The sequence below is a fragment of the Epinephelus fuscoguttatus genome, linkage group LG9, assembly GCF_011397635.1.
Source record: "Epinephelus fuscoguttatus linkage group LG9, E.fuscoguttatus.final_Chr_v1".
Taxonomy (NCBI): domain Eukaryota; kingdom Metazoa; phylum Chordata; class Actinopteri; order Perciformes; family Serranidae; genus Epinephelus; species Epinephelus fuscoguttatus.
Window position 1 is genome coordinate 12965350 of NC_064760.1, and position 27980 is coordinate 12993329.

The 27980-nt window shown below is 40.6% G+C and overlaps 4 protein-coding genes across 9 annotated transcripts in view; 3 read left to right on the forward strand and 1 right to left on the reverse strand.

Moving 5' to 3' along the window:
- The window catches only part of maea (macrophage erythroblast attacher, E3 ubiquitin ligase), a 132106-nt gene extending 113373 nt beyond the window's left edge, over nt 1-18733 (reverse strand). For 3 of the 4 annotated variants that reach the window (XM_049585854.1, XM_049585853.1, XM_049585856.1), the window contains exons 1-4: nt 18586-18733; nt 16366-16442; nt 15233-15301; nt 14666-14763 (exon numbers count right to left, since the gene is read on the reverse strand). In XM_049585854.1, coding sequence (XP_049441811.1) covers nt 14666-14745 — 80 coding nt within the window. In that variant the 5' untranslated portion in view covers nt 14746-14763; nt 15233-15301; nt 16366-16442; nt 18586-18733. Of the gene's footprint in view, nt 1-14665; nt 14764-15232; nt 15302-16365; nt 16443-17952; nt 18006-18585 lie in introns of those variants that run through there. The other variant, XM_049585855.1, reaches the window with a different exon arrangement.
- Nucleotides 1109-10263, forward strand: spon2b (spondin 2b, extracellular matrix protein). Its single transcript, XM_049585859.1, has 6 exons — nt 1109-1286; nt 2568-2837; nt 3225-3448; nt 5711-5902; nt 6212-6398; nt 9686-10263. The coding sequence occupies exons 2-6, from the start codon at nt 2603-2605 to the stop codon at nt 9862-9864; spliced, it is 1017 nt and encodes a 338-aa protein (XP_049441816.1). The 5' UTR covers nt 1109-1286; nt 2568-2602; the 3' UTR covers nt 9865-10263.
- On the forward strand, nt 14744-17200 carry si:ch211-255i20.3 (transmembrane emp24 domain-containing protein 11). The gene is made up of 5 exons (XM_049586785.1): nt 14744-14756; nt 15239-15330; nt 16310-16435; nt 16591-16737; nt 17051-17200. Exons 1-5 carry the CDS (start codon nt 14744-14746, stop codon nt 17198-17200), a joined length of 528 nt encoding a protein of 175 aa, XP_049442742.1.
- LOC125894465 (probable E3 SUMO-protein ligase RNF212) lies at nt 17627-27535 on the forward strand. 3 transcript variants are annotated; one of them, XM_049585862.1, is made up of 13 exons: nt 17627-17749; nt 18569-18685; nt 19426-19487; nt 19627-19701; nt 19850-19906; nt 20204-20262; nt 20374-20433; nt 21905-21969; nt 22687-22747; nt 23886-23928; nt 24132-24186; nt 25804-25873; nt 27260-27535. In XM_049585862.1, exons 2-13 carry the CDS (start codon nt 18577-18579, stop codon nt 27381-27383), a joined length of 840 nt encoding a protein of 279 aa, XP_049441819.1. In that variant the 5' UTR covers nt 17627-17749; nt 18569-18576; the 3' UTR covers nt 27384-27535. The 3 variants fall into 3 exon arrangements, with proteins under 3 accessions (XP_049441819.1, XP_049441821.1, XP_049441820.1); XM_049585864.1 differs by lacking the exon at nt 17627-17749 and adding an exon at nt 17887-18010; XM_049585863.1 differs by lacking the exon at nt 17627-17749 and adding an exon at nt 18140-18337.
- Nucleotides 27536-27980: the final 445 nt, after the last annotated feature.

Here is a 27980-nt window from a genome sequence, read left to right on the forward strand (position 1 = left end):
TAGAGAGGAGGTTTTCAAATAATGTGTTCCTGCGGCTGCGTTTAGATGTAAAGCAATTAGTTGAGTAATTTATCAACAGAACATGTACTGGCAACTAGATTTGCTTGTTCCAGCTTGCCCAATCTGAGTTTTTTGCAGCTTTTCTCTGTTTTATGTAATGTAAGTTGAGAATCTTGGGATTTGGACTATTGGTTGGACATAATAAGCAATTTTGAGATGTTACTTCAGGCCCTGGGAGACTTTAAAAGGCATCTTTTGTTATTTTGGTTAATCAGAAACATAACCAGCACATCAATCAATGAGAAAAATAATATATAATCAGAGCTGTAACTGCATCACAGTGTGAAGCTGTGTAATTCTACGAGCTTGACTAAATGAAGTGAATTACTGACGGGATGGTGGGAAATCTAAAATTCTGTGGTGCAGTTTGGAAAATGCTTAAGTGCACACAACTTGCAAGTCAGTGGAATAAATCACTTATTAGGTACTACAAGAATCCAAGTTCACTACACACCTGGAAAAAAAGCAACTTGCCATACTCCGGCAAAGTGCCATCAAACACATTGTATCTTTGTGTCTTAACGCCTCTCATTCCTCGATATTTTTTTAGATGACGCTTTGCCTCGTCTGACTTTATGAGGCTCTGAAAAACACATCAAAGGAGTTATGCAAATTGACTGTGACACAGGCAATATAACCTCCTACATGAGTTAAAAAGCAGTACTGGGATTGGATTCAGCAGCTCAGCTGCAATTCAAAAACCTGACCAGCAGACATTTAGAGAATTCTAGAAATACATTATTAGCCTCATTAGTCACATTTGTAGATACAGAGACCTACAGCATCACACTGCGAAATGACACTCGACCCGCAGAGCAGCACAGGACCCCTGGCAGTGCATACAGAACTGCTGAACACATTAGTCGGTTAATAGGCTACTTAAAACGAATAGGAGAGAGAGGAGGAGGAGGAGAGTGGAGGAGGAAGAGCCAAAGTCAAAGGGCATGAGGGGGGCAGGGAAGTCACTGACAAGCAGATAGAAAGTATTGAAAGAGAAGTTGAAGAGGGGAGTGGAGCGGGAGGGGGAAGGAGGGGGAAGTGGGAGAGGAGGGAGAGGGGTGAACCTCCTGGAAGACATAAATAGGCGAAAGAGAACTTGGAGGCTTGCAGTCACTCCTCTCGACAGCCACATCCATCGCTCTCCTCTCCTCTTCTCCTCACCTGCAGCCCTCCTCTCCACTCATCTGCTGCAGCCCTCCATTCATCTGGAACCCTGAGCTACACCAGTGAGTAGTTTCTGCACCACATCCTCATCCTGTCGCCACAGCACAGAGATCCTTAAGTTAATGTCAGCTGTACTATAGAGGGAAACTAAGCATGCATGTATAATTACTAGCAATTATTTCTGCAACTGGGGAATTTTTATGCAATCTTATTTAAGTGAAAACAAATGCAGACAGAGCAAGCCAACAAATGACAAGCAAGTGTGGATGTTACTGATTTTATATGCATGCAATGTGTTACATTTTGGAGCAATCAGTGTTGCAATGAAATGCCCAAAATTAAAATGACTACTAGATTAAGAGCAAAACTTCTTGTGGATAGTAAGTCTACAGATTTAAGTACTTGCGCTGAGCAAAATTTATACATTAAGTGCTCTGCTTGATTGAGCAATAAACTAAAACTGCATATCACTCCATGTGTATGCTGTTCATGTGTTTACCTCTTAGAAGCAAAATGTGCTTCATTTAAAATGAATGCATGACACACAGGGGAACACTTAGCTCAATGACTCTTCATTAATCACTCATATTCACAGAGGAGTTTTTAAAATGCACTGTTAAAAGGAAAGGACTTGAGAGAGAACACCCAAACTAGTCAGGAGTCACTGAAAGAGTTCAGTGAGGTTGCAGGATGAGTCCCATGTAGCTGCTGAGGATGATATGATGAAAGCTCGGAAAAGTCAGCTGGCACATCTGTATTCTTTGAGGCAGGAATGCGGAGCTCACCAGGCTGTAACTATGGAAATGACACAAACCAAACTTTCACCATTTGCATCTAAAGTAATGCAAGATCTCCCCCTGCCAAGCCGACACAGCTTAATTTGGTTTACAAGTCTAAACAGTGGAAAAACAGCAGAGATGGTTTAAGTGAGAAATCTTTCCCTCTGACTCACATGGCCCACTTGTTAAACTCGACGCTGATGCTGCAGCCAGACGCTTTGCCCTTTCACCAATTGTCCTTGTCAAAATCAGTGAGACAAATGATAACTAACTGTAAATCAGGCTGTTGTAAAGCCTTTAAGGTGCACAGGAACAGAGAAAATGTGTGCAAAAAGAGTGACGAAATCCTTTTTGGCAAAACAAAATTAGTTGAATCCTTAGAAAAAAGACTTTCGCGGTAACAGCTGATAAAAGGGCGGTGTTGCAACAGCAAAGCAGAGAGCATTAAAAGGTTTGTAGTATCTGGCAATCACACTTGTGCACATTTGCAGGTGGATGACTCAGCTTGACAGAAATATAACCACTGACTTTTCTCCTGTCTTTGTCCACCCTCGCCTCCTTCAGGTTCTTCATCCAACCTGACATCAGCCCTCACTATCATGGACACCACAAGGAAAATGCTCTCCATCTGTGAGGCACTCTACCACCTTATCGTCATGATGCTGACACTGGGCCAAGGAGTTCATTGCATGCCTGTTCCTACTGACGTCCCCATGTGCACAGCCCCAGACACTGCCCAGTACAGGCTAACGTTCTCCGGCAAGTGGACCCAGGCAGCTTTCCCTAAACAGTATCCTGTCTACCGCCCCCCTGCACAGTGGTCAAACCTCATTGGTAAGCGCACAGCAAGCCAGTGTCCAACTGGTGGTCACAGTATTGGCAGCAGATGTGTGAAAGTAAACTGACTGCATGAGTAACAGTAGCAAAACTACATACAGAGAGATATATCATAAATACAAAGTTTGTTTGAAAGAAGAAAATATACTGACAGATGTTTCTTCCCATTAAATGTCACTGATCCTCTCAACACTTCACTTAATATACTGCAAAATATTAAGTTATACAACTTGATTAATATCGACAAACAAGAAACGACAACCTTCTTTCTACATCCTTTTGCAAAGCGGTATATATAAACTGACTAATACAGTTAATCTGATGACTGCAGGCTATTACCTGTTCCAACAGCTGACTTCCTTTTCCTCTACTCCCTGCTCGTAGGGGTGACCCACAGCTCTGACTACCACATGTGGCAGCGTAATGAGTTTGCCAGCAATGGAGTGAGGGAGTTTGCAGAGAAAGGCGAGGCCTGGACGCTCATGAAGGAAGTCGAGGCGGCCGGCGAACGCATCCAGAGCGTTTATGGGGTCCTCTCTGCTCCCGCTGTTATGGGAGGCACAGGCCAGACGAACACTGAGTTCGAGGTCTTTGCCAGGCACTCCTATGTAAGTCTCTCAACACCTGGTTCCCTTCAATCTGGGTCAGCACATTAAGTGTGTTAAAGGTCTTTTTCTGATGGGTGAACATGGGTAACAATGTGGTGAGATGCTTCCCTTGCCTAGGTCAGACAGATTATTTCTAAAAAATGTTGGCAATCATAGCACTCCCAAGACCAAGGATAGTTTTTATCTTATCTTCGTAAGTAGTTTTAGCCATCATTCTTATCAAGTTTAATGATATTTTACTGCCCCTACACAGAGCTCTACAATTGAGTGCACAGATTATGCAGATTTCCAGTTTGACTGTGTTATAAACAGATTATTTAGAAGTGAAATTCAAAGTCTTTGTAAGAATTATGCCCCAACTATCTACTGTAAACATCTATTGCACTTTACAGAATTCCAAATTGGTACAACTTTGACCTCCACAAACCAATATAATGGACATTTTGGGTGCATTCACTCCTGCTAAACACCCAAATCAGTGTTTTACATAGCTCAGCAGTGTGCCTACCCCTGTGAACTCTGTTGTTAAGTTATTTCCACTGAGGTTGTTACATAATCCCAACATAACAATGTGACTAACAATCACCAGAACCATAAAACTAAGACCACGTTGTAAACTCACCAAAATTACCTAATATTTTCAAGGAAAACATTTAACACCACAATAAAACCAGCTCCAGACTGTTTTCCATAATGCTTCACCCTAAAGAGCGGTTCCCAAATTTACCAAGCCTAATTTATGCCTCTTCAAATTATGTAAAAACTTGCAGGAGTTTGCCATTAAACTTCCATCTGATGAGTCTCTGGGTAGGTCATAAAGTTCGAGGACACATCTCCCCAAACACAATGTTAGGCTTGGACACAAGACGAGACAGAAAGAGGGAGCCCAAAGTGTGGTTTGGAGGTGAGAGAAAAGGAAAACAGGCCAGTTGGAGACAGAAGATGCTCACCAATACGAAACGAACTGTACTCTTGTACTTATGTAACACCACATGTGTAGGGAGGCGGGTGAGTTATTGGATTACGTATGGTGCTGAAGTCTACAAGTTTGAAAATGAAAAAGAATCTGGACATGTGGAGTTAGAAAGAAGTGAGTTTACCAGACCTCTGTAGCATTTTGGCTTCAGGCTAACGGCTCCAGGCTACATTAGCAGTTACTAGCGTAACACACATAAATCTTTATCTGAGGTTTTAGCTGTTGATTTGCATTGTGGGTAATGTAAGCAGCAGGAATGAATGGAATAGAAAAAGACTGTAGAGAGGCAAAGTCCCTACCCTTACGATGTCCCCAGTTGGACCTCATTTTCATATGTGTGGTACTAAATGTTGAGAGACAAATCATTTTTTGATCCCATTTGAATTGAGCCATACACATATGATTTAAAAGATCATTTTGCAAAACAAAAAAGTCACAGATTATTGTAGTATAATCTGGCATTGTGAGAAACTGCTCAGTGAACTACATCTCTCTCTGTACGATATCCGTCACTAATAGCAGCTAGCTAAGTAACTTACCTATGTTCCACACACAAATGTGACATTATCTTATGACATCACTTGTGCAATTTTTGTAGTCTTTCTAATTAGGTATTTTCATAGTCTTATACTTTAACGGTATTACAACAAACTTTCTCTGACCGCTACCCTCAGCTTTATTTTGAGCCACACAACCCCTTTGCAACTAGCATTAGCCCTGCTATCGGTGCTAACTGAGGTCACAGTGATAACAGAGTTAACAATGGGGTTTTGCAGCTCAAAACTGGGTTGCTTACTCACCGGAGCAACCTGGGGGGAGACAGGACGGTGGGCACAATGTTTCCACAATAACGCTGATAGGACGGCATTACTAGGAATAATCGCCAAATGAGTGGCGGCGCTACCTAGTTCCCACCAGACCCAGGTGGTGCACACTGCAGTAAACTGAAGGGAGTCCAAATCAACCAAACATATTCTCTGCAGTTAACCAATTATTAGCCATATTAACCACTGACATCCCTAATTTCAACTCAGAGCAGAATAACCCACTTCTATCATTGTGGCTTTAACCCACTGCTCATCTGACACAACCTTAGGTTAAAGAGTTATCAACTGACAACCACTGAGACCAAATGATATATATAGTGTCCTAAAACAACCCTTTTCCATCCTCTTTCCCACTCATGCCTCTCTCCTTATCTCCAACTCTCACTCTGGCCCACCTCCTTCTCTCCCTCCATGCTCTATCTCCCACCCCACACTCTGCTTCCTTCTCTCTATCTGCAGCTGTCGTTTATCGTGCGTCTCGTTCCAAGCCCAGACTGGTTTGTGGGTGTGGAGAGCATTGACCTGTGTGACGGGGACCACTGGAAAGAGAATGTGTCGCTTGACCTTTTCCCATATGATGCAGGAACTGACAGCGGGTTCACCTTCTCTTCACCAAACTTTGAGACCATCCCACAGGATAAAATCACACAGGTGGGTCGGACTGAGCCAAGTGCAGCATCCATCAATCCAAAGCCAAAAACCACTGATCGTGAAAACAGGGACATGAACCCAACATTGCTTGATAAGACCAGCACATTGTTTTATACCACTTTTTGTGTGTAAAGAAGCCGCCATATTGTTGACATTTTGTCAACTGTGTTGTTCCTTCCTAGATGAGCTTTTAGTACCCTAAATACTGAACACAAGATTATCTTATTTGCCAAAAATCCTGTATTCCTTTAGCATTAACAACAGGACGTTGCTATAAACTTTTATTCCTTGTCCATTTCCCCTCCATAGATCACTTCTTCCTCACCTAGCCACCCCGCTAACTCCTTTTACTACCCCCGCCTGAAGCATTTGCCACCCATCGCCAAGGTAATGCTGACCAAAGTAAAGAAGACCAATCAGATCATCAGCCTGCCTGTCGAACCCACCCAATCCAACCAACTGCCAACAGGGAACGAGATCGAGGACACGCTCATAAGTAAGTCTGAAGATCGTAATTACTCAAAGATCATAAATACAAATTTTGCACTAGCTGAATCTTGGTATGTTGAAGAGTAAGTCTACACAAGGTACCTTTGAAAGGATGGTTCGGATCTTTTGAAGTGGGGCTGTATAAGGTACTTATTCATTGTCAGCATCTTACCTACGGTAGATGGCGGTCAGAAGCAGGCAGGAAGACGTACATGGAAACTAAGCAATGTACGGCTGTGGAGAGATCAGCAACAAGATTTATTTTAGTCACCTAAAAAAATCTATATTAGTTTAAGTTTATGCTATATCTAGACTATTTTCGCCACTTAACTTTGCTGTCATACAGTGAATTCCAATGGGGAAGACTCCAGACTCCATTGGCAAAAAAAGCAATTGTAGCTTGCAGAACACAGGAGTTGCTGGTCTACCACTGCCTCGATCAGTTAGTTTGCTCGCATTGATGTGTGACTTTGGTGTTTAAAAGAGTTGGTCTGGATTCACTTAAGTCACACAACTACACAAAATTACAAACTAATCAAGGTATGGGTAGACCAGCAACTCCGGTGTTCATTGAGCTAAAATGACCCTTTTTGTCAATGGATCTGGTGGCTTTGACAAGAGCATAAATGGGGAACTGAAGCCGTTAGCAGCTTCCCCCGTCAGAAAGAGCTGTCTGCATCGAGGTCAAGTGGTCAAAATATTCTCAGTATAGCATACACTTAAACTGATATTGATTATCTTTAGGTAACACTTTTTTTAGGATGGATAAAATGCGTTTTGCTGCTGCCCCCATCTGTAGGTGTACATTACTTGGCTTCTGTGGTAGTATTCCTGCCTGCTTCTCCATAATGGGGGTGTGCAGACTGCCATTTAAAGTCGGTACTACACAGACAAAAGACTTCATACAACCCTACTTTAAAAGATCTGAGCTTTCCACATGAGTTCCAGGCCAGAACGTCCAATAGCAAAATATGATTATTTTACAGGTTTGAGATAAAATCAGATATCTAATACTTGCATATATACATAGCCAGCACAATATAATCAACAAGGTTATACAATCAACGGGACTGCATCACCATTCCTGTCCTTATCTGCCTCTCTCCAGTGCAATCCCACTGATCAAACAATATATACATTTAAAAGAAAATAAAGTGTACAGGCTCTAAATTGTGTCAGACCAGATGAAGGATTTCACACAATGCTAGGAGCTTGGGTCTCAAGACTTCTGCTGACTCAAATGAAAGCATTTGGGAACCATTACAGGCCACACACAAGCTCAATTACTTTCAACCTGAAACAAGAGAAGCCAAGTGAATGCAGGGAATCAGAAAATGCCAGGGGCACATCTGGCATCCAGTGGAAAACTCTAAAGGCAAGAAACTGAGAAAGTTAAACAGCATTTTAAGAAAACTATACATAGAAACTGTACAGCAACGCTTGGGTCGTGACCCAAAATAGGATGCAGACATGTATATTTTAAGAAGTCCTAGATCCATAGGGTGAGGCTGGATTTACTTACGCTGGTTCCCAGACTGTTAAAATTTAGGACACCCTGTTGTAGAGATTAGTGGTAACAGTAAAAAAGAAAAACAAAAAGGCCCAACTGCAAGTAAGAACAGGAAGGCAGCTTGGAAAAATATAGATGAAGAGTGTGTCAAACTAGAAGTAAAGCCAACAATGCAGTACTCAAACAACCTGCCTGTGTGACTGATGCTCTCCAAGGAGGGGGAAAATAACCTCTTATAAAAACACAATTTACCACAGAAAGTCTTAACAGATGACTTGACCAGGGAAGGGTTTTGGGGGCAGGAATAAAGAAACAGATAGTGTGTCAGCCTGGCAATAGAGCTGACAGCGCAGCCGTCAAATTCAGTGTTCAGGGTGACTGTAAATGTTTGACTCAGCATCATAGACTACAAGTCCGTTCCCCTGACTACACAATAACAAACAACAGAGAAGGGCCAGGAATCTGTTGGGGTTTCCTGCCTTGATCCCAATGCTCCATCCCACCCCTGGCTGTTCATCCTTACCTCCCTCCATCTTTTTAATGCCTGGAGACACAACCGTCATTACAGATTAGAAATCACCTGCTCTGGATTGTATGTGAAATACAAAAAAAGATAAATCACATTTGCCTCTTACAGCACTGTACCACCTCATCCTTCCCTCTGTCCTTAATGGACACACAAGGTGAAGGCAGATATGACTTTCTTGTTCCATCCCTCCATCTGACCGTCCATCCATGTAGCTTCCGTGCCGCTTGCCATCCTTCTGCTTTACTCCTTAACCGACAAATAAGTCTGTGATACGAATCAGCTGTACGCAAGGTTGGCTGAGGTAGCCCGACAAGTTCACCATGTTGAAGACGGGGATAGGCCTGTCACTGTAATTACATTATTGACTTATTGAAGTCAGCAAAAATGATCAAGGTCATGTCTGTATATCGAATGACACTACGAATCTGTTTACATCAGAATGTTGCCAACATGATGCTGGAATAAACAGCAGTGTTTTCACGACCATTAAGACTTGGATGCAGCCCCTGCGCTGACAGACAGCTGAGAGATATATAGCTAGTCATTTCTGGTTAAATTGGTTAAGTTCATCCTCTCTTTGCAAGGGTGTACTTGCATTATTATGGTATTATCGTTCTACGAATGGCATAAAATGCTCTCAAAATGACAGTATTATTTCTGGGATGATATAACATCCAATAAAACTATTTATCCAGAAAAGTCAAGGACAATGAAAGCAAGCAATAAATAAGATGAGATGACAGATGACCTCCCTTTCCCTGTATTACTGTACAGCTGAGGTGCCTTTTAGCAAGGCTCTAAATCTCTTTCTGCTGCAGCTGACTCATTAGGTGGTAGCACTGTTTACTGTGAGGCTAAACTGATGTAAAGCAAGCACAGTCAGCACAAACTCACTCAATAAATGAAGGTTAAAAAAAATTCAATTATAATTATACTCCAGCAGCGCGACCACTGCCAAGAATTTATAACGAGAAGCTATGGGTTCATAAAGAGCTGCACACACAGCATGCCACCATTGCTTCTAGTTCCTATTCATTATTTTATTCACTTTTTTTTTTTTTTACAGTTTTAAAAGGGTTAAAGAGCAGTCATGTCTCCTATTATGACTCATCCCTCCCCTTTCCATTCAAACCTATAAAAGGAAACTCACAAATTATAACCATTTGCCAATTACAAACAGACAAGCAACAACTGTGCAAATTTACAAACTAACCCTTAATGTCAATGTGATTATAATGCTCTCCTCTCACTGCAGATACCCCTCTGGACTGTGAGGTGTCAGTGTGGTCTCCTTGGGGCTTGTGCAAAGGCAAATGCGGAGACTCAGGCGTGCAGCACCGCACACGCTACATCATAATGCACTCAGCCAACAATGGATTAGCCTGCCCCCTGCTGGAGGAAGAGAGGAAGTGCTTCCCCGACAACTGTTTATGACTAGGCCAGGAGAGGAGGGAGAAGAAAGAGCGCAAGGAGAGGAGGGAGAAGAAAGAGAGGAAGTCCAGGAAAGGGAGGAAAGGACGAAGGCGGAGAAACAACAACAAGAGGTCTGCGGTGTATTCACATGAGGCATAAATATGATGACTCCCTTATTTCCTCCCTGACTACGCCATCCAAGGAGATGACTGATGTACTGTTTGATTATCTGAGTGTTTAACTGCAGAGGAAATCTCATCCTCAAGTCACATTGATAAATCTGACAGCACGAGTGAGGTGTAGTTTGGCAAACCGCTATTAGACACCGACTCAGTTTTGGCAGATTATCAAAATTGTCTGGGGAACAGAACAATGCTGTTCTAAACACAGCCTTTAACTGAAATAAAACTGAAATATAAACATTTGTTTGCTCACAGTGGATTAAAACTCCTCGCAGCTTTCGTCAAGCAGAGTTACAAAGAAATCCAAATAAATGATACTGAAGATCTGAAGTCCCTACATCCAAAAAATACTTAACAGAAGATCAAAATAATGTAAGCTGTAGCACAGGGGAAAACATGATGCCTCAATTGTTCCATCGGCAGAAGTTAAGTAGTGCATGCAAAAAAGCAAGTCAGACAGAAATGAATAAAAGGTCCTCCCTGCATTTAAGACATAATGTGTACACATTGTGTTTGCCCTCCTAAAGACAAAGAATATATTTATTGACAGGATTTTAACCTGTAGTGTACAGTATATCAAATCTGAAAGTAATAAGTTGTATGCCTTTATGTTATTGAGATATTAGTTCTTTTTTTTTTGTAAAAAATGCTAAAAATGTACAAAAAATGTATGTTTTCTTATGGTCAATAAAGTGTAAATACATCTTATGATCATGTGACCTTACTGATAAGTGTTTATTTAAAAAAAAGAGAGACTGAAGGAAGGTACTACATCAACAATTGTGAGTTAAATTGTTTTCCATGATATTGATTCAAATCTGTCTTCAGTGCCTGTGCTAAGTGCAATTTCACCTTCAAATCTGAACCACACATCTGGGCTCCCGAGGTCGTATTACTGAGGCCGGGGCTTGAGGATCAAATTGAGTGTAGAGAGAATTGTTTATTTGAACTGGATGACCTGAGTTCAAGCCCCGGTGTTGGCTAAGATTCACGCTGATGAAGTGTCAGTGATAAAACTGATGAATGTGCTCACCAACTATTTAAAACAGTTCACCAAATGTTGATTTAGTTCACAAGGCCTAGAAGTTCGCAGAGCGCACTTCACGCTGTGATGTCCAGTGCAGCGCATCCCACTATAAAGCAGGGGTACCATTTAATAGGCAGAACAGACACCAGTTACACATAAAGTGACCTCTTTTTCTTGAAAGGATGATGACAACACAATTTGAAACAGAACGAAAAAAAAAAAAAAAACAGTGAACGATATTGGCGTAAATATGTAAAACAGATAAAATGACCCCCCCCTCCCTTTCCACCAAGCAACATAGAAAGCATACTGCGGATGACAGACTGAACAGCAATAAGAACTGAACATCTGGTGAATGAGGGAGCTCCCTGGAAAATTACTGTGACAGAGAAACAGGAGCAGATCCAGTTTCTGGCTTTCCTTAGTAGTTTCATCCGCTAACTCAGACAGAGAAGTGTGAAGTACACGCCAAGTATACAGTGCTAAATGATGAAGAGTGCATTACGCTATGTATGCATGACCAGGGATTTTACTGCTATGCCAACTAGGTTTCTAGGATTTTGTTTTGGTATGCTCAGGATACATGAAAAAGTGAAAATGAGCATATTTTCTGCTACTCAGCAATGTTTAAAATACACAAACAACAAGATCAAAACTCTTGTCACAGGAAAACACGACTTAAAATGTTTTGAAAATGGCAGAAGAAAATATTGTATGAATTGACTCAGTGGTAAGAAGCACTATTTGGTTCACAGTGAATTGCAGACTCTTAAATGATAGTACAAAATGTTTCAAATAAACTACAGAGAGACATGATATAAATCCACTGCAGTTTAAGACTGAATCTACCATTCTTAAGCCAGCTGTATCAAACGTATTGATTTAGTATTCACACTTTCTGTAAAACTACTGACGTGTGGGAGAAGGAAATCTGATTCTTTGCTTACTTGAGGAATAACAACTTTTGCAGATGCTGAACATGAGAAGGCTTGATTCTGTGCGTGGAGGCGGGGGGGGGGTTACTTTATAAGTGACTTCATCTAAGGTTAGCACATGGCAGCTATTGTATGTAATGGTCTGGAGTACAATTTCCACTCAATTTCCAAAGACGTTTGAACTCTTTCATACTGTAGTAACAGACACGGTGACACTGGTAATCATTACTGCCTAAGAGGTTAAAAGGTGAACACCGTATTTTACTATAAAGAAATAAGAAATAAGTCAGCAAACCAGATGAGAAGTGCATTAATCTAATTTATCAAGATTAACCATCGATCATTACACTACAGTCTGGTATGCTCGTACATATTCTCACCCAGGAGGGACAACCAAAGCGGATAAACACTTTTGTCGATATGTTCTTCTTGCATCTTGTTGATAGCTAGTGATCTGTCTCTCAGAGCACAGTTCTGCATCTATCACTTTAGATTCAGTGTGGTAAATGGAGAGTAGACACTGGGCCCCATAGTGAAAATAAGTCTACTGCAGCATCAAAATTGAAGATAGCATTAGTTCAAGCAGGACATGATGTCAAGCTCAGCTCACATCCCAGCTACATCAGCTGATCTCAAACACCCAATCAACTGATGGAGCAGCTGATTGATGGAAGGGAGTCAGCTGATAGATCACATGATTTCTTTCTATGCAACCAATTTGCAAATCTCAATCTTGGCGCCCTATTGAAACTGCTTCCTCTGCAAGCCACTCTGCAACCTGACTCCACCCCAGCTCCTCCTTTTCATGCTGTGTCTGACTTATCAATGTCATTTCTGTTTGTCATTGATGCTACTCTGTTCTGTTACTGGAGGGTCTTTGCTGCTACTTTCCCTGCCTTAGGCTTTCCATGTAGGCGCATGGAAGGGCAGGCGGGTTTACTTTCTCTGCCTCAAGCTTTCCTTGCTTGCACGTGGAAGGGCAGGGAGGTTTGCTCTCTGCCCTTATGCTTTCCACATAGGCGCAGGAGAGAGGCTTTCTGCATAGACCCGAGTAGTCTCGCGTGACCAGCCTCCCTTACTTCGGAATGGGAGTCTGGGAACATTTGTCTTTTGTTTTGTAATAGAAACGGGCGGGGGTATCCAGACCACATGACGGCATTGCCATAGGTGCGGCACGTGTGTTACATGTAACAGTGACATTGCAGCTCTGCAATATAGCTGAATCAAATGGAATCATAGCCACTTTAAACTCTTCTTGCAATGCACTGAACACTTCCTTTTCTGTTGTACTATGGACAACAATTCGGGGAACAGCAATTCCGGTGTAGGCGGGTGTAAGGCAAAGCTAATCAGCTGTTGGTCGAGGAAGTATGGAAGTACACAGATTTGGATCCAATCACATCACTGGTGAGGCCATCACTGTCACTAAGGCCCGAGAGGCCCCAGAACAAAGCCATACCTCCAAATAAATACTGCAAATGGAAATTAAGTTTTCTTTGACTAAAGTGTTCCTGACTGAACTGGAATTACGTTCTCACAGCTATACTCCTCCACCAACTAGTCAAGTTATAGTTTACATCCATGTCAGTCCAGACTCATATGTAGCAATCACAGTAAACAATGCTTCCAATATGGATGTTGCTGCAAAGAAGCTACAAACTCTAACACATGGATGCACCACACACATCTTCAACACACCAGCACAGAAGATCAATACAGTCATCACAGTTTCAAGGTAAGTGTTACCAATACAATTCCTAACCAAATGTCTCCCCTTCTGTTCCGGAGTTGTTGAATGATGTCCAGAAAAGTGTTTTTGCAGAACATTATGATGTCACAGTCAAGTTGACCTTGACTTTTTGGATATAAAATGTCATTATTTCATCCTACTAGACATTTATGTCAAATTCTGTCATTATTTATGTATGAATTCTTAAGTTAATGCCAAAAATGTGTTTTGTGAGGTTACAGTGACCTTGGCCTTGACCACTAAATTCTAACTAAATCAGTTCATCTTTTGGACCAACTAGAGGTTTGTGCTAAATTTGAGCAAATTCCCTCAATGTGTTCTCCAGATATTGCTTTCACAAGAATGGAATGGACAGGCGGACAGACAAATGGAAAACATGGTGCCTCGAGCCACAGCTGTCGCCAGCTCACAGTCATAAGAAGTCTACCACAATATTATCATCAACATGTTTAATTCCATGTCCCAAAGCACTTACATTATTATCCTAACTGGTAAATATTTTCTGTATAATTGCAAAAGAAAGTATCTTCCAAGCACCCTGTTGGATTATCTGTGTCTGCAGCAAGTGGTCAGTCTTAGTCAATCATTATTCTTAGCAACTTTGCTATTGGCTCCCAGTTCAACCAGTCACAAAATGACCAGAATGTCTTGTCACACAAAGCAGCACCTGTTAGTTTCTCACACCCAAACTGTCTCCCTCACAGCCATCTACTTTAAATATAGGCTACAGAGCATGGGTGTACAGCTATAGTTGATGAAAAAATACCACAATCTTGCGTCAGAATTTGCAGATCTACAAAAAAAAAAAAAAAAAATCAACTGGAATTTCAGGCCAAAACTTTGGTCACTGTCAATTGTATTGAAATTAATAACTCATTGTTAACAGAAAATGGGTTTGCGAGGCACTGCCTTTCTGCTCCAGTGTTACCTGATGTTGGCAGCAGCCATGTATTTTGATCTTGGAGAACAGGAGGAAAAATGCATCATAGAGGAGATTCCTGAAGACATGCTGGTCAACGGTGAGTCCTGGAGAGGGGAATATTCCTCCTGAGTGTCGTTTACAATCTCAACAGAGGTAATGAATGTGGAATTAGATTTGGAAAACTGTATCATAAATTGCCACGTGATTGCTGAATTACACAGTAATATGTACCTCCAGGATAGTGTGTCTCTTAGTTCAGCAAGTGCAAAAGCCATTTATGACTTCCAAACTGCCCATTAAGTTAAAGTGTTTGTGAATATCGATTTGCTCCGTGCCTCAACAACCACATACAGCCATGAAAACAGAAAACATTGTGCACTTGGCTGACATTTGTTTGAAGTAAAATACTATATTATGTATACACACTAAATATTATTAATTTTAATAAATCCCAATATAAAATGCAGAGCTTGTGCTTAATTTAACTCTTATCAAAAATGTTACAAGCTTGATGATGACCTTGAATGCTACTACCAGTGAATCTGTATGTGAATGCACTCATGTGAGACTTACGTTCAGGTTACTTCTTGTTGGAGCCTTGGGATTTGAAGGCGCTCTCCCACTCCCCTCACCTCGGCGTCACTGTGACAGTCAGAGACCCAAACCATGAGGTACTGCACTCACAGGAGAGGTTTATCACCAAGCCAGGTTCACTAAAACATATGCTCACTGGTTTCCCCATTCAAACCAAACCCAAACAAAGATGAAATGCATTTAACACAGCATCACTTAAGATCAGTGCGGCATGGTTTGATCCATGAGATCGGATCTCTGTTATTGTACAAGAACATCAGTCTCACATCTCAAGCGTAGCTTTTTGCCTCAGTGGTGGTGGAAGTAGGCTATTCAAATCATTCACTTTAGTAAAAGATTGCTACCACAGAGTAGAAATACATGATTACAAGTTAACGTCCTGGATTCAAAATCTAACTTTAATAAAAGTATATAAGTCAGGCTGCTATAGTATTATATTACTGGACTATTTTTTATTGATGCATTAACATAGAAACAGTACTTAATTGTTATAGCTGGTTGAGGTGGAGCTAATTTTAAATGTTTTATACACTTTTGGGTAGTTAAAGCTACAACATCATCATATTTTAAATGCTGATCATGTTTTGTTTGTAAAATCATAACCTGAAGATTGTACAGTTGTCAAATAAATGAAGTGGGGTAAAAAGTACAAAATTCCCTCAGAAATGTAGTAAAATATAAAGAAGCACAAAATGAAAATGCTGAAGTGAAGTACAAGAATGTCAAAATTGCGTTTGTAAGTATTGAGTAAATGTAATTAGAGTAGCGACTTTCCACGACTGCTTTTTCCCAGCTGATGTGGTCCCAATATAAAACACAATCCTTCAGTTTCATTTCAAATTTTTCTTGGAATTTTCTACAATGGCTAGAATTTCTGGAGTTTAGTGAGAGAATCTATCAGTTACACCTGATTCATTTTCACATAATAACCCATCACTTCCTGGTTCTTGGCATTCAACTGACCAAAAAGAGCTACAAGTAACGGAATCACTTTTTCATTTTGTTGACCAAGAACTGGAGAAATGTTGGCCTAACAGTGTCTTTCTTGTCCTCTAGGTTTTGATGTCCAAACGCTATGGTAAATTTGCCAAATTCACCTTCACAGCTCATACCTCTGGTCAGCACTTCCTCTGCTTCCAAACCAACTCCACAAGGTTTTCTGTCTTTGCTGGACAGAAGCTGGTGAGACCTATGGACACAAACAGAAAGCTAATTTTGAGAAAGAAGGGAAAATGCAGAAACACATACAGTATTAAAATATTATACTGAACACTCAGTCAAATCTGTAAATTGTATTATTTTTAAATGACCCTCAACTGCTGTAATGTGTTGTACAGAAGCTACATTTGGATGTTCAGATGGGAGAGCATGCCATTGACCCTAGCAAAGACAAGGCCAAAGAAAACTTGGAGACTCTGGAGAACAGCCTCAGCCACCTCATAGATCAAATGATGTACATCACCAGGCAGCAGGAGTACCAGAGGGTAAATAAGGATCTTATTGTCCTGTCTGCTAACATAACATGATATGACAGTACATGTGAGTCAAACACACAACAGGGAGCTCAGAGGAAAAGGCAGGAGCGGTGTGCTACCTGATGTATACGGGAATGATACAAAGCTAGTTTACACAGAGTGTGAGTCACCACTATTTACTGCTGTTACTGCTAGTGAGGATAATCATGCAAGCCTGCACTGAATTCAACCATACTGTATGGCATGTTGTCTTCCTTTGTTACAAAATATAAAGATTTTTCCAGATTTTTTTCTTCAACTTTTACATTTTCCTCTCATTCAGGAGAAAGAGGAAGTGTTTCGTCAGATCAGTGAGGACACCAACAGTAAAGTGCTCTGGTGGGCTGTGGTGCAGACCTCTGTGCTGCTGTCCGTTGGTTTCTGGCAGATTAAACGACTCAAAGACTTCTTCATCGCCAAGAAGCTGGTCTGAGGATGACCTCCGACCTGTCAGCTCTGAGCCTGATGACCTTGAACCATGTCCCACCTATACTTGTGTATATACTACAACAAGTATATGTGATGCATGAAAACACTTAAAACCTAAAAGCTTTCTTCTCCTATTGCAGCTGGTGACATGGATTTAGCTTTTAAGGTTAAAAACTATGTATGGATAAAATGATTAAATTGTGTGGGTCGGAGATGATGACCATGTCAAAACTACAGTAATTTTCTTTTTCTTGTCCTCCTCATTGTTGTTTTTCACCTCTGCTGCCCTTAAAACTGGACTACATGGCTAAAGCAAATACGTACAACATATAAAAATGTCTCTCAGGACTGAACACAAAACAACACAGAATATTCAATAATAAAAGCCATATAAAGAAGAATTATTTTGTGATTATTTCCCTTTTTTAAACAATAAGCAAAATGAAATAAATTGATAATTTTATGCATACTTTACCTCATGTTCACGTATTAAGCTAACACTACTTGTGAAAAAGCTTTGGTAGAGGTCTCAGTACTTAATCTCAACAGACAGGTATGTATTATAGCTAGCTATGTAACCGCAACATAGCTAACGTTGGCTTTAAAAAACTGACGTCAAGATGCTAGTAACGATAAATATGAAGGAAATAATTAATATAGCAAAACTGACAGTTACTTTAGACGATTAGTCAACAGACAAACGCCTGTGTTTCTGTAACGTTGCCCTTAGTTTTAACATAAATTAAGGTAACTTACATTACTAGGTCTTAACGTTACTTTCAGCACTCGTTTCTCCCAGATCCGTTATGTACAGGTATGTAGATTAGCTAGCTAGCTAGCTAGCTACCGAAGTATCGGTAACATAGCTAGCATTGGCGTTACCAAACTGACGTCCTTAGATGCTAGTAACGATAAATATGGAAGAAATAATTAATAAAGTTAGGGAGGCAGTTACTTTACATTATTAGTCAACAGAAAAATGCTTGGATTTTTTTGGTAACTTAGTTTTGACACTGATTAAAAATAATTTACAAGACCAGCTCTGAACGTTACTCTTAAGCACTCGGTTCTCACAGAGCCGTTATTTATGCTAGCTAGCTAAAAGTTAGCATCTAGCCTCCCTTGCAGCGGGATGACTCAGGTAACGTAATCCAACGTTACATTTACTTAACGTTACTGTAAGAAGGTGTAAGCTGTTGTATGAACTTGACATAAACTTAACAAAATAACAATGTTACAGAAAGTGGCTTAAACCCCCAATTAATGTGACAATTGTAGTAACTTAACACTTAGCTCAATTCGTTTATGCTAACTCCTAATTTAGCAACAACGGGTTAGCAAAGACAGTTAACGTTAGCTTATTTCCTCGCAGGTCTTTAGATGTCTTACTGGATCTGCTGCAACTCCTGCTTCCTTTCGCCCAGCGCTGACAGAAAACTAGCTGTCACCACCTGTGGCCATGTCATCTGCAGTGTCTGTTTTCAGAAAGGTAGACACAGATTTGTGTTGCTAACTGACAGTCCAGTCAATCACTGTTGGGTTTGTTTGCATGTGTTTAAAACAGTGCAGCACCATACAGTAGCTTCACTTCAGTTGTACCATGCAGGTGAAAGTGTGATTAAACAGGGACATCTGTTGGATTGAAAGTGTTATTGCAGAGCTTATGACCCAGTTTTACACCAAGTGTGTTCAAGCCAGGAGCTCCTAACTAAACTTTTCCATGCATAAGACACAAAACCACCATTACATAAGCTATTCCTGAGAAAGACACATTTGAGACCGTGTTTATTATCACACTTGGTCTGATATTGGCCGTTATGTAACAGCAGGAGGAATGAAATCTCTGATCCAGTCATGCTCTGTTAGTGTGTGCTTCTCCTCATATCCTCCAATGAAATAAGAGTGAAATTACACCATTCAACATTGGCTATGTGATTTCTTGAAGTACTCCTGCAGGTCCCTTTGCCCCACTTTGGGAGCCTCTTATCATATTCACAAGCCACAGGCCTGTTCCTGATGGGTCTAATCTCAACCTCAAGAGTTTGATCATGTTTTAATTTGCTCTGGCTTCTAGGGTTAGACCAAGGGATTAAACTTAATTAATTTTGGGTCTCGGGCGAAAGCACTTTTGAGACCCCCTTTTGTTCAGCTCTTGTATTGGATTTAGATTCTACATGCCCTCTGTTCAATTTGAGCCTCGCTGCAACTTAACTGCAACTTTTCTTTCAGGCAAACCAGGCAAGTGTTTAATATGCAGTGCCAAATGCCAAGTATCACCACTCTCCGACCAAGTAAGCACATTACTCCTCAATAAATGGCATCCTCAGGTGACTGTGGGGGATAACACCAGACTTTGTAATTGTAGAAACAGACTGATGTGATTTAAGAGTTCTATTGTCATTACAGTCACGTCAAACATCTTTGTTTCAGAGCAGCTCAGAGGTGAAGGCCCTGTTTTCGGACATCAACGTTGTTGCAACCAAACACTTCACGGAAATCAGCAAAGTTTGGTCATTTTCTATCTCATCATAAAATATTTTGTTACTTGTTCTTATATCCGTTCAGAATTTAAGTCTGCCTCAGTCAGTGCAAGATGGTTTGAGTTATTTGTTAGTGCAGACATCGCATAGCACTGAGTCCCTTCTTTTTTCAGGTTATAATGTTCCAGGCAAGACATCAAAAGAGACTGCTGACTTACTACCAGCAAAGGGTGAGAGACATCTGTGTTGCTGCTGTGGATGTTTGTTGTTACGTGTGTTTTTCTTTGAGAGTTTGCTTTTCTTCATTTGGCAGCCAATGGACATTATTTTTTAAATTTTACTATGTCGAAAATCTGTGACATCTTTTAAACCCCCAGCCATGTGGAAAATTTGATTTAATTTGCATACTGTTTTATTTGCTGCTTGCTAAAATAGATTTAAAAAAAAAAAAAAAAAAAAAAAAAAAAAACACTACTTGCAGCAAAATATAGTCACACCTGCATCACCAATCATTTTATCAATTACAGAATGGGAAACTCGAGGAGGCATTTGTCAAGATGAAGCAAGAAATGCAGCAGATGGCAAAGTAAGTTAAACAGTAATGCTTTTCATACATATTTTTAATATTCTTAAATGCAGTTTATGAAAAGTTAGGTGCCTTTCTTATGCATTATTTTGTATTTGTTTCCCCTTAAAGGAAGCTGAATGAACAGAGCAACTACATCACTAAGCTGGAAAACTCTCTACAGCATCAGAGGTACAGCATAGAGTAGATTCTTACTAAAGATAATCATGTTAGATACATGCTGATATTCTGATAATGGCTTTTAAAAGATGAGAAACCCATCTGAAAAACCGTTTGTTGGATCACTTGTGTTGCAATTTTATCCTTAAAATATATAACTCTATTCAAAATGTTTGTTAATGCTTGTAGTTTTGATCTATAGCTGGCAAGTTCTCCTACTTTAACAGCCACTTTGCTCCATAATTCATCTTCAACTGTTTAAATATGTTTTATTTTCCAAAATATTTTGCTGATGTGCATGGTGGTGTGGTGGTTAGCACTCTCGCCTCACAGCAAGAGGGTTGCCGGTTCGATCCTGGGCGTGGGAGCCCTTCTGTGCGGGCACTCCGGCTTCCTCCCACAGTCCAAAGACATGCAGATTGGGGACTAGGTTAATTGATAACTCTAAATTGTCCATAGGTGTGAATGTGAGCGTGAATGGTTGTTTGTCTCTATGTGTCAGCCCTGCGATAGTCTGGCGACCTGTCCAGGGTGTACCCCGCCTCTCGCCCGATGTCAGCTGGGATAGGCTCCAGCCCCCCCGCGACCCTCAAGAGGATGAAGCGGTTAGAAGATGAATGAATGAATTTTGCTGATGTTTCATAGTAATTTCTCATCTTCTTAGATTCCTTTTTTAAATACAGAATCTAAACATTAAACATCACATGTCGTTCTGGATCAGTGATCATAATGCTCATGAAATAAAAGACTTAAAATCAGGCTAAATGTGGATCTATGGAGTAAAACTTTGAGTTTGGCAGCAGCATAGTATGTGGAGTTATTCCCAACCAGGTGGCTGTTATTCCTCACCTCTCACTAGGTGTCACTCCTGGCACATCTACTCCTGGAAAGTTAGAACTACAACCAACACTGAATTTAAGAGGGACAGTTTTTAGTTTGGTTGTTTGTAAAGGCCTGAAAAGATTTAAAACACATTTTTAAAATTGTATTTCAGTGTGAGTTCTGCATTAAACATTGGCCACTATCTGAAGAATAATTTCAACAAATATTAACAGCCCTCAGTTTTAGAAAATATTATCCCCATAGAGCTACACATAATTTACCTGTAATTGAAGTAGTTTTAAAGATTATTTACATTAAATTATTTATAGATATTTGAACTATTTGTAGTTTCTATTTTTTTACTACTTCTCTATACTGGTTGTATATACCTCTTGTGTCATTTATTCTTTTTTGTTTTGCTATTATTTTACTTTGACTTCTCTATCTGTACTTTCTGCTGTCTTTGTGTTGCTGCAACACCCGAATTTCCCCCTTGGAGACTGATAAGGGCTTATCTTATCTTGTCTGGGTTGAGTGCAGTTTGAAAGAGGAGTCCTCACCCATTCTCTCATTGTAGGATTCACTCTGACACCTATGTTAGAAGCAGCTGTGTCTGTTTATTTTAAACTCATTAACTTTCTTTATGACTTTTTTGTCTCAGTGCCAAAGTTTCATCAGTGCCTCAGATGAGCCACAGTTCCCATACTCCACATGGGCATAAATCAGGTAAACTGTAATCTCATAATTTTATTTCACTATTGTAGTGGTCATTGTAGACACTGTTAAATTATACACTGATCAAAGCAGGGCTGTAGTCAAAAACATTAAATTGGAGTCGAAGACAAGTCCGAGTCTGACTGTCTGTCTGTTCATAGTAAGAGTCAAATGTGCTATAACTTCAGTCAGTCAGTATAGTCCTTTGGATTGAGAAAAAAAATGAAATGTGATAGGACAAGGACGCAAAGTAATTGTGACAAAATGTTGCACTATTTCCTAAAATTCTAACTCTAACCAAAGACTGTGGAAGGCGACATAAGGGGGCCAAGACAGAGACAAATGTGAGATAGTAGAAAAAGTATTGTGACAACTGAGTACTAGTAATACAAAAAGATTACATCCCCAAAATAGTATAAATTTAACATTCAAGATGGTTCCGTTTCATACGGCTGACCAATAAAGACTACTCTTTGTTGCATAACACATTTTATACTAAAGTTTTTTCAGAAACATTAGTAAGAAATCACACAGCCAAGCAGGATGGGCTAGTGGCTGGAAAAAAACTGAACAAAATAACTGACTGACCATAAAACTGGCTCATGTCTTGTCTCTGTGGTTAAATCACTGAACCATGTATTTTATACATTCCCTGCATGACCGCTAATGTCTCATCATCATAAATAGTGTACTGTGGTTGTTAATGTTGTGTTTCCTGTTTGGTGTCAGTCCTACAGATCCCCTATAACTCCCCCGTGTCCCTCTCCAGACGCTCCTCAACCACTAATATGTGAGTATCCCTAACTGTTCCCAGTGTCTCTGAACATCTTTACCTTCCTTTTATGTTCATCTTTGATTTGCACTCTTTTTACCTCATCTCCATCTATGTTTCTTTTCACTCTGTCCTTCATTACGTCTCACCATATGAACGAGAGAGAGGGGGAATGTCGAAGGTATTTCACAGTGCAAACAAGCTATATCCTGGGTTCAGCCCCCATGTCTTATGTTAGCTTTAGCTGCTGTATAGCTTTGCCCTGCCCTGCGGTTATCTACACACACACACCTGAATAAGCTAAGCTTTGCTTGGGTTTAGTCAGGATTCCCTATTGGGTTTCTGAGACACCGCTGACACAGGATTGATTGTCTGCTTGAGTTTTAATAGCACAAATGTTGTCTTATCCACTGAGACTTTTGGTTCTTCTACTGTGCGAGTCGATGATGGACAGCGGATATTAACCCCAGTGCTGTGTTACCGCCTCGTCTGCAAGGTCAAAAAGTAAACGGATGATTTGAAAGGAATTGTAATAATAAAAAGTCATTTTAATTAAGAGAGCTTTTCAAAATATTTAGACTTTAGTGACTGGATTGAATTAAAAATCTGACGAAGTCTTGCAAAAAAGCACCAAGCCTTTCAGTATTTCTCACGTTTTGGACAAATACATATGCTTTTAGTAAAATAATCTTTAAAACAAACATGTAATAATATTGAATAAACAACTATGTTAAATGAGTATTTTTCCCTTGAAACCAATGAATATATAAGATAATTTGACTTTTTCTGTTTAGAAGATTTTTTTGAATAATTGTTTTAAAGAAACTACCATTGACATGAGGTACATTATAAAGAATCTGTAAAGTAAAAATCAATGTAAAAGCATGGAATTATCTCACTCTAATGTAATAATATTTCAATCAACAACTTATTTTACATTAACTTAATTATTCACTGTGAAGTCTGCGGGGAATATGGTTTTGCATCCTTCTTAAAAACCAGTATTTCACAAAGTGAACATCTGCCTTTGTGATGAAACGATTAATGTTGCTGTTACATAGACGTATGGCTTCTTATAAAGAAGTTTGTGCAGCGCTGTGGTGCTCAGCCAACTGAACCCAACCCGACTAATGAAGCGTGCCCTCATGTCTTGCAGCGCTGAAAACATGGACGTGGATGAAAGGAGTCTGTTCAGGAAAGTAAGTGTCATAACGTTACCTGCAGTAAACTTCCCTTTCTGCTATACAGTTTGTGTACTGAAACGTATGAGCTCTGTCAAGATCATACAGCATCCTGACATTTGCTTTAAGACTTTAGTGCATGAAGAATAAAAGTATCGAAAAACAAGCAAATAAAAAGGGATGATTTATGATGTTCCTCTCTGTGTGTATCTGTGTTCCAGCCCAACACTGTCCCCAGAATGTCATTAATCAGTCCTCCACAAGATGGACGGATGGGTATGTGCTCTGCAGAGGAACTGAAGAACTGTTGTCCGTGTAGAATTTAGCTCTTAAACTAGGATCTGCTTTGGTGATTTCTCTGTGGCGTTAAAGGGACAGTTCACCCTTAAATCAAAAATATATATTTCACCTCTTACCTGTAGTGCTGTCTATCTAGATCATTTTTGTTTGAGTCGCAGATTAATGGAGATATTATCCATATAGATGTCTGTCTTCTCTCCAGTATAATGAAACTAGACGGCACAGACAGACCTTGTTGTGAGCAGTTTCATGTAGGAGCTATTTTCTTTCTACTGAACTACACCTGCCAACCCTGTAACTCTGCAAAAGGAGGCATACTGCTAGCTCACCTAGCACCACTGAGCTAGCTAATGTTACAACTCAGCTGAGGAGGACATTAATGTTTATATCTCGCGCGAAGAGTAGATGCACACTTCTCTCTGCAGGGCGATACAGTTGGCGGATTTACTTCAGTAGAAAAAAATTGTTCTTACATTAAACTGTTCACAAAAGTTTCTGTGGATTATCTTGAGTAACCAGGTCATGATTTCCGCAAAGGGACATTGCTGTTGAGTTTTTCAAATGTGGTTTTTTTTTTTTGGCGCTTTGAGCACCACAAGCCGAGTGCCATCTAGTTCTATTAGATTGGAGCGAAGGCAGACATCTCCACGGCCGATTTCTCCAACACTCGGCAACTCACACCAAAACTATCTACACTGATAAGTAGCACTACAGGTAAGAGGAAAATATGTATGTTTGATTTTGGGGTGAACTGTCCCTTTAAGGCATTAAGACACTCTTCCTCTCTCACTTTGTATAAGCATGGTACTAAAGACACTTCACACATGTTACGCTACATGGGTTTGACACAATAAGTCTCTCTGCCAAACATCAACATCTAAAGTTGCATATTCAGAAACACTGATACAGAAATAACTGCACTATAATCATCTGCCATCATGTAGCCTTGTTTGTGGGTTATAGACTCCATGGTTGAACACCCACAGTGATTAAACCCATACAGATGTTGGCTGTTGTTATGTTTAGGATAACACCTACTGAGTCTGTCTGTCATTAAGTCCTTTAAAGGATTTGACCTCCATCGTGGCAGATAAATTAGGTGACTGTCAGGATTGTCTTGATCCTCACTAAACCTGTGTGAGTGTTTGGTTAAGTAAATATTGTATCGAAGGAAATCACAATATTTGCCTGGCAGCAGCAGATTTATTGGGCTATTCAAAATGCTTAACTGACTATTAAATTAATTGTTAGTCCTAGATAAGGATGACACGTGCCATTTATAACAGAGCTCTCTGTAGCAGAGGGTTGTGTTGATGCTGTCGGTGTTTTGCTCTGTTGGGTAGCAACATCTAAGTCTGTGTGTGTGTAAACTGTGAGGTACTAATCACTCCTGAAGATGAATCACCCATTTATCTTGTCGTCCTGGAGAATTCTCTAAATGAAACTCGCAGCGTGTGATGGAAGAGGAGACACATAAGCCCATAATGAGCCACAAGTATCTCAAGCATTTTAAAAATCATTAGGAGCCATTACATCTGTACAGTATGACCTGTGTTTGGGATTAACATTTCTTCTCTCTGGTGTTGTGTTCAGGCACCGTCCTTAACAGATCGTCCAAACAGAACATGATGGCCAACCATTCAGCTCGCTCAGCTACTGTCAGGTGACTCATTTCAGTCTTTAAATGCATCATGATGAAATCTGAAAAGTACAGATTAATGATTTTACATATCTTTACTTTGACAAGCTAAACTATTTCATCTTTGTGTTTATACTGTAAGTGAAGTGTTTAACTGGTTATGATTATTTAAATTTAAACATGAAGTGTACATTAACTCCTCTCATCTTGTCTCCTCTCCTCGTTTCATCTGTTCCTCCTTGTTTCCTGTCATTTTCTAATTTCTCCTCCTTTCCTCTCCTCTTCTTGTGTCATCTCTTCTCCTCTCTTCTCCTTGTTTCGTCTCCTTTCCTCTCCTCTCCTTGTCTTCTGCGGTCCCTCTCTTAATTCCTCATCCTTTCCTCTGCTCTCCTTGTCTCCTCTCCTCGCCTTGTTTCGTCTCCTTTCCTCTCCTCTCCTTGTCTTCTGCGGTCCCTCTCTTAATTCCTCATCCTTTCCTCTGCTCTCCTTGTCTCCTCTCCTCTCCTTGTTTCGTCTCCTTTCCTCTCCTCTCCTTGTCTTCTGCGGTCCCTCTCTTAATTCCTCATCCTTTACTCTGCTCTCTTTGTCTCCTCTCCTCTTCTCTTCTCTCCTTGTTTCCTCTGCTTATCTCCTTTCTATCCCTCTCCTTGTTATGGCTCATTTTCTAATTTATCCTCCTTTCCTCTCCCCGCCTTGCTTCCTCTCCTTGTTTCATCCCTTCTCCTCTCCTTTTCTTGTTTCATCTCCTTTCCTCTGCTGTCCTTGTCTCATCTCTTCTCCTTGTGTCCTCTCCTATCCTCTTGTTTCCTCTGCTTATCTCTTTTCCATTCCTCTCCTTGTTATGTCTCCTTTTCTAATGTCTCATCCTTTCCTCTCCTCTCCTTGCTTCCTCTCCTTGAGTCATCTCTTCTCCTCTCCTCGTTTCTTCTCCTCTCCTCTCCTTGTTTTGTCTCCTTTCCTCTCCTCTCCTCCCTCTCCTAATTTCTCATCCTTTCCTTTGCTCTCCTTGCTTCCTCTCCTTGAGTCATCTCTTCTCCTCTCCTCGTTTCTTCTCCTCTCCTCTCCTCTCCTCGTTTTGTCTCCTTTCCTTTCCTCTCCTTCCTCTACTAATTTCTCATCCTTTCCTTTGCTCTCCTCTCCTTTCCTTGTTCATCTCTTTTCCATTCCTCTTGTTGTTTTGTCTCCTTTTCTAATCTCTTCCTCTCCTCTCCTTGTCTTCTCTCCTCCCTCTCCCAATTTCTCAACCTTTCCTGTCCTGTCCTGTCCTTGTGTTATCTCCTAACTCTTCTCTCCTCATTTCTCATGTTTCCTCTCCTCTCCTTGTCTCCTCCCTTCTTCTTGTCTCTGTCTCTGTCCTCTCCTACACGCTCTTATCATCTTCTCCCTTCCCATCTCATCTCCTCTCCTCAGTCGTTTCCAAGGATCCCCGCTGACCCCTGATGTGTCATACAGCCAGATGTCTGCATGGAAGTCTCCCATCTTCAAACCCTCCTTCAGACACTCCATGTCCTCCCTGGTCTGCCCTCCTCCTTAGCAAACACACATTCATAAACTGTCATGAAGCTTTTAGAGAAACCTGGCCACTGATGTGTAGCTACACACAGGTATTTATGTCTCTCACAGCCTATGAAGAGTCACCAAAGAGTTAGTGTGTTGTGTTTTAATGTCCCCTTAAAGTTATGTGACCTGTTTCGTACAGTAGATTGATGACTGAACTCAGATTCTGTCTTAGGATCAATTAAAGTGATGAAATAATGACCTGATTTTCGTTGCTTTACGTGGCTTTATGAGGTCACAGGTCAGGTTATCCCGTAGAGTTAGAGCTGTTTAGCCGTGTTGTTCTGTAAAGTGAATTACTTTCCCTAATCCAGCACAGAGACCTACAGGCCTCAACCCACAGAGCCTCTCGCCAAAGGCACAATTTGACGTCACACTCACTCTGCCGCACCAGCACCTGTTCAATTTACAAAGATAAAATGGGATTATGTTCACAAAAAAATCGCACGTACAAGACGAGACTTCAAGGTTGACAGACAAATGCTGCAGTGACATCAGGAGAGCCCTTGAGACAGCGATGTAGCTAACTGCCCTCGACAATAGCCTCCGCACTCCCAGCCTGCTGCGTGTAACT

What these genes read in the sequence shown, in the direction of transcription:
- LOC125894465 (XM_049585862.1), top strand. Translation starts at nt 18,577, where the DNA reads ATGTCTTACTGGATCTGCTGCAACTCCTGCTTCCTTTCGCCCAGCGCT. An exon ending in TCCACATGGGCATAAATCAG is followed by an intron (nt 21,970 to 22,686) that starts GTAAACTGTAAT and finishes GTTTGGTGTCAG; the next exon opens with TCCTACAGATCCCCTATAAC. An exon ending in TCCACAAGATGGACGGATGG is followed by an intron (nt 24,187 to 25,803) that starts GTATGTGCTCTG and finishes TGTTGTGTTCAG; the next exon opens with GCACCGTCCTTAACAGATCG.
- spon2b (XM_049585859.1), top strand. Translation starts at nt 2,603, where the DNA reads ATGGACACCACAAGGAAAATGCTCTCCATCTGTGAGGCACTCTACCAC. An exon ending in ACAGTGGTCAAACCTCATTG is followed by an intron (nt 2,838 to 3,224) that starts GTAAGCGCACAG and finishes CCCTGCTCGTAG; the next exon opens with GGGTGACCCACAGCTCTGAC. An exon ending in TCTTTGCCAGGCACTCCTAT is followed by an intron (nt 3,449 to 5,710) that starts GTAAGTCTCTCA and finishes CTCTATCTGCAG; the next exon opens with CTGTCGTTTATCGTGCGTCT.
- si:ch211-255i20.3 (XM_049586785.1), top strand. An exon ending in TCTTTGCTGGACAGAAGCTG is followed by an intron (nt 16,436 to 16,590) that starts GTGAGACCTATG and finishes TGTGTTGTACAG; the next exon opens with AAGCTACATTTGGATGTTCA. An exon ending in GGCAGCAGGAGTACCAGAGG is followed by an intron (nt 16,738 to 17,050) that starts GTAAATAAGGAT and finishes CCTCTCATTCAG; the next exon opens with GAGAAAGAGGAAGTGTTTCG.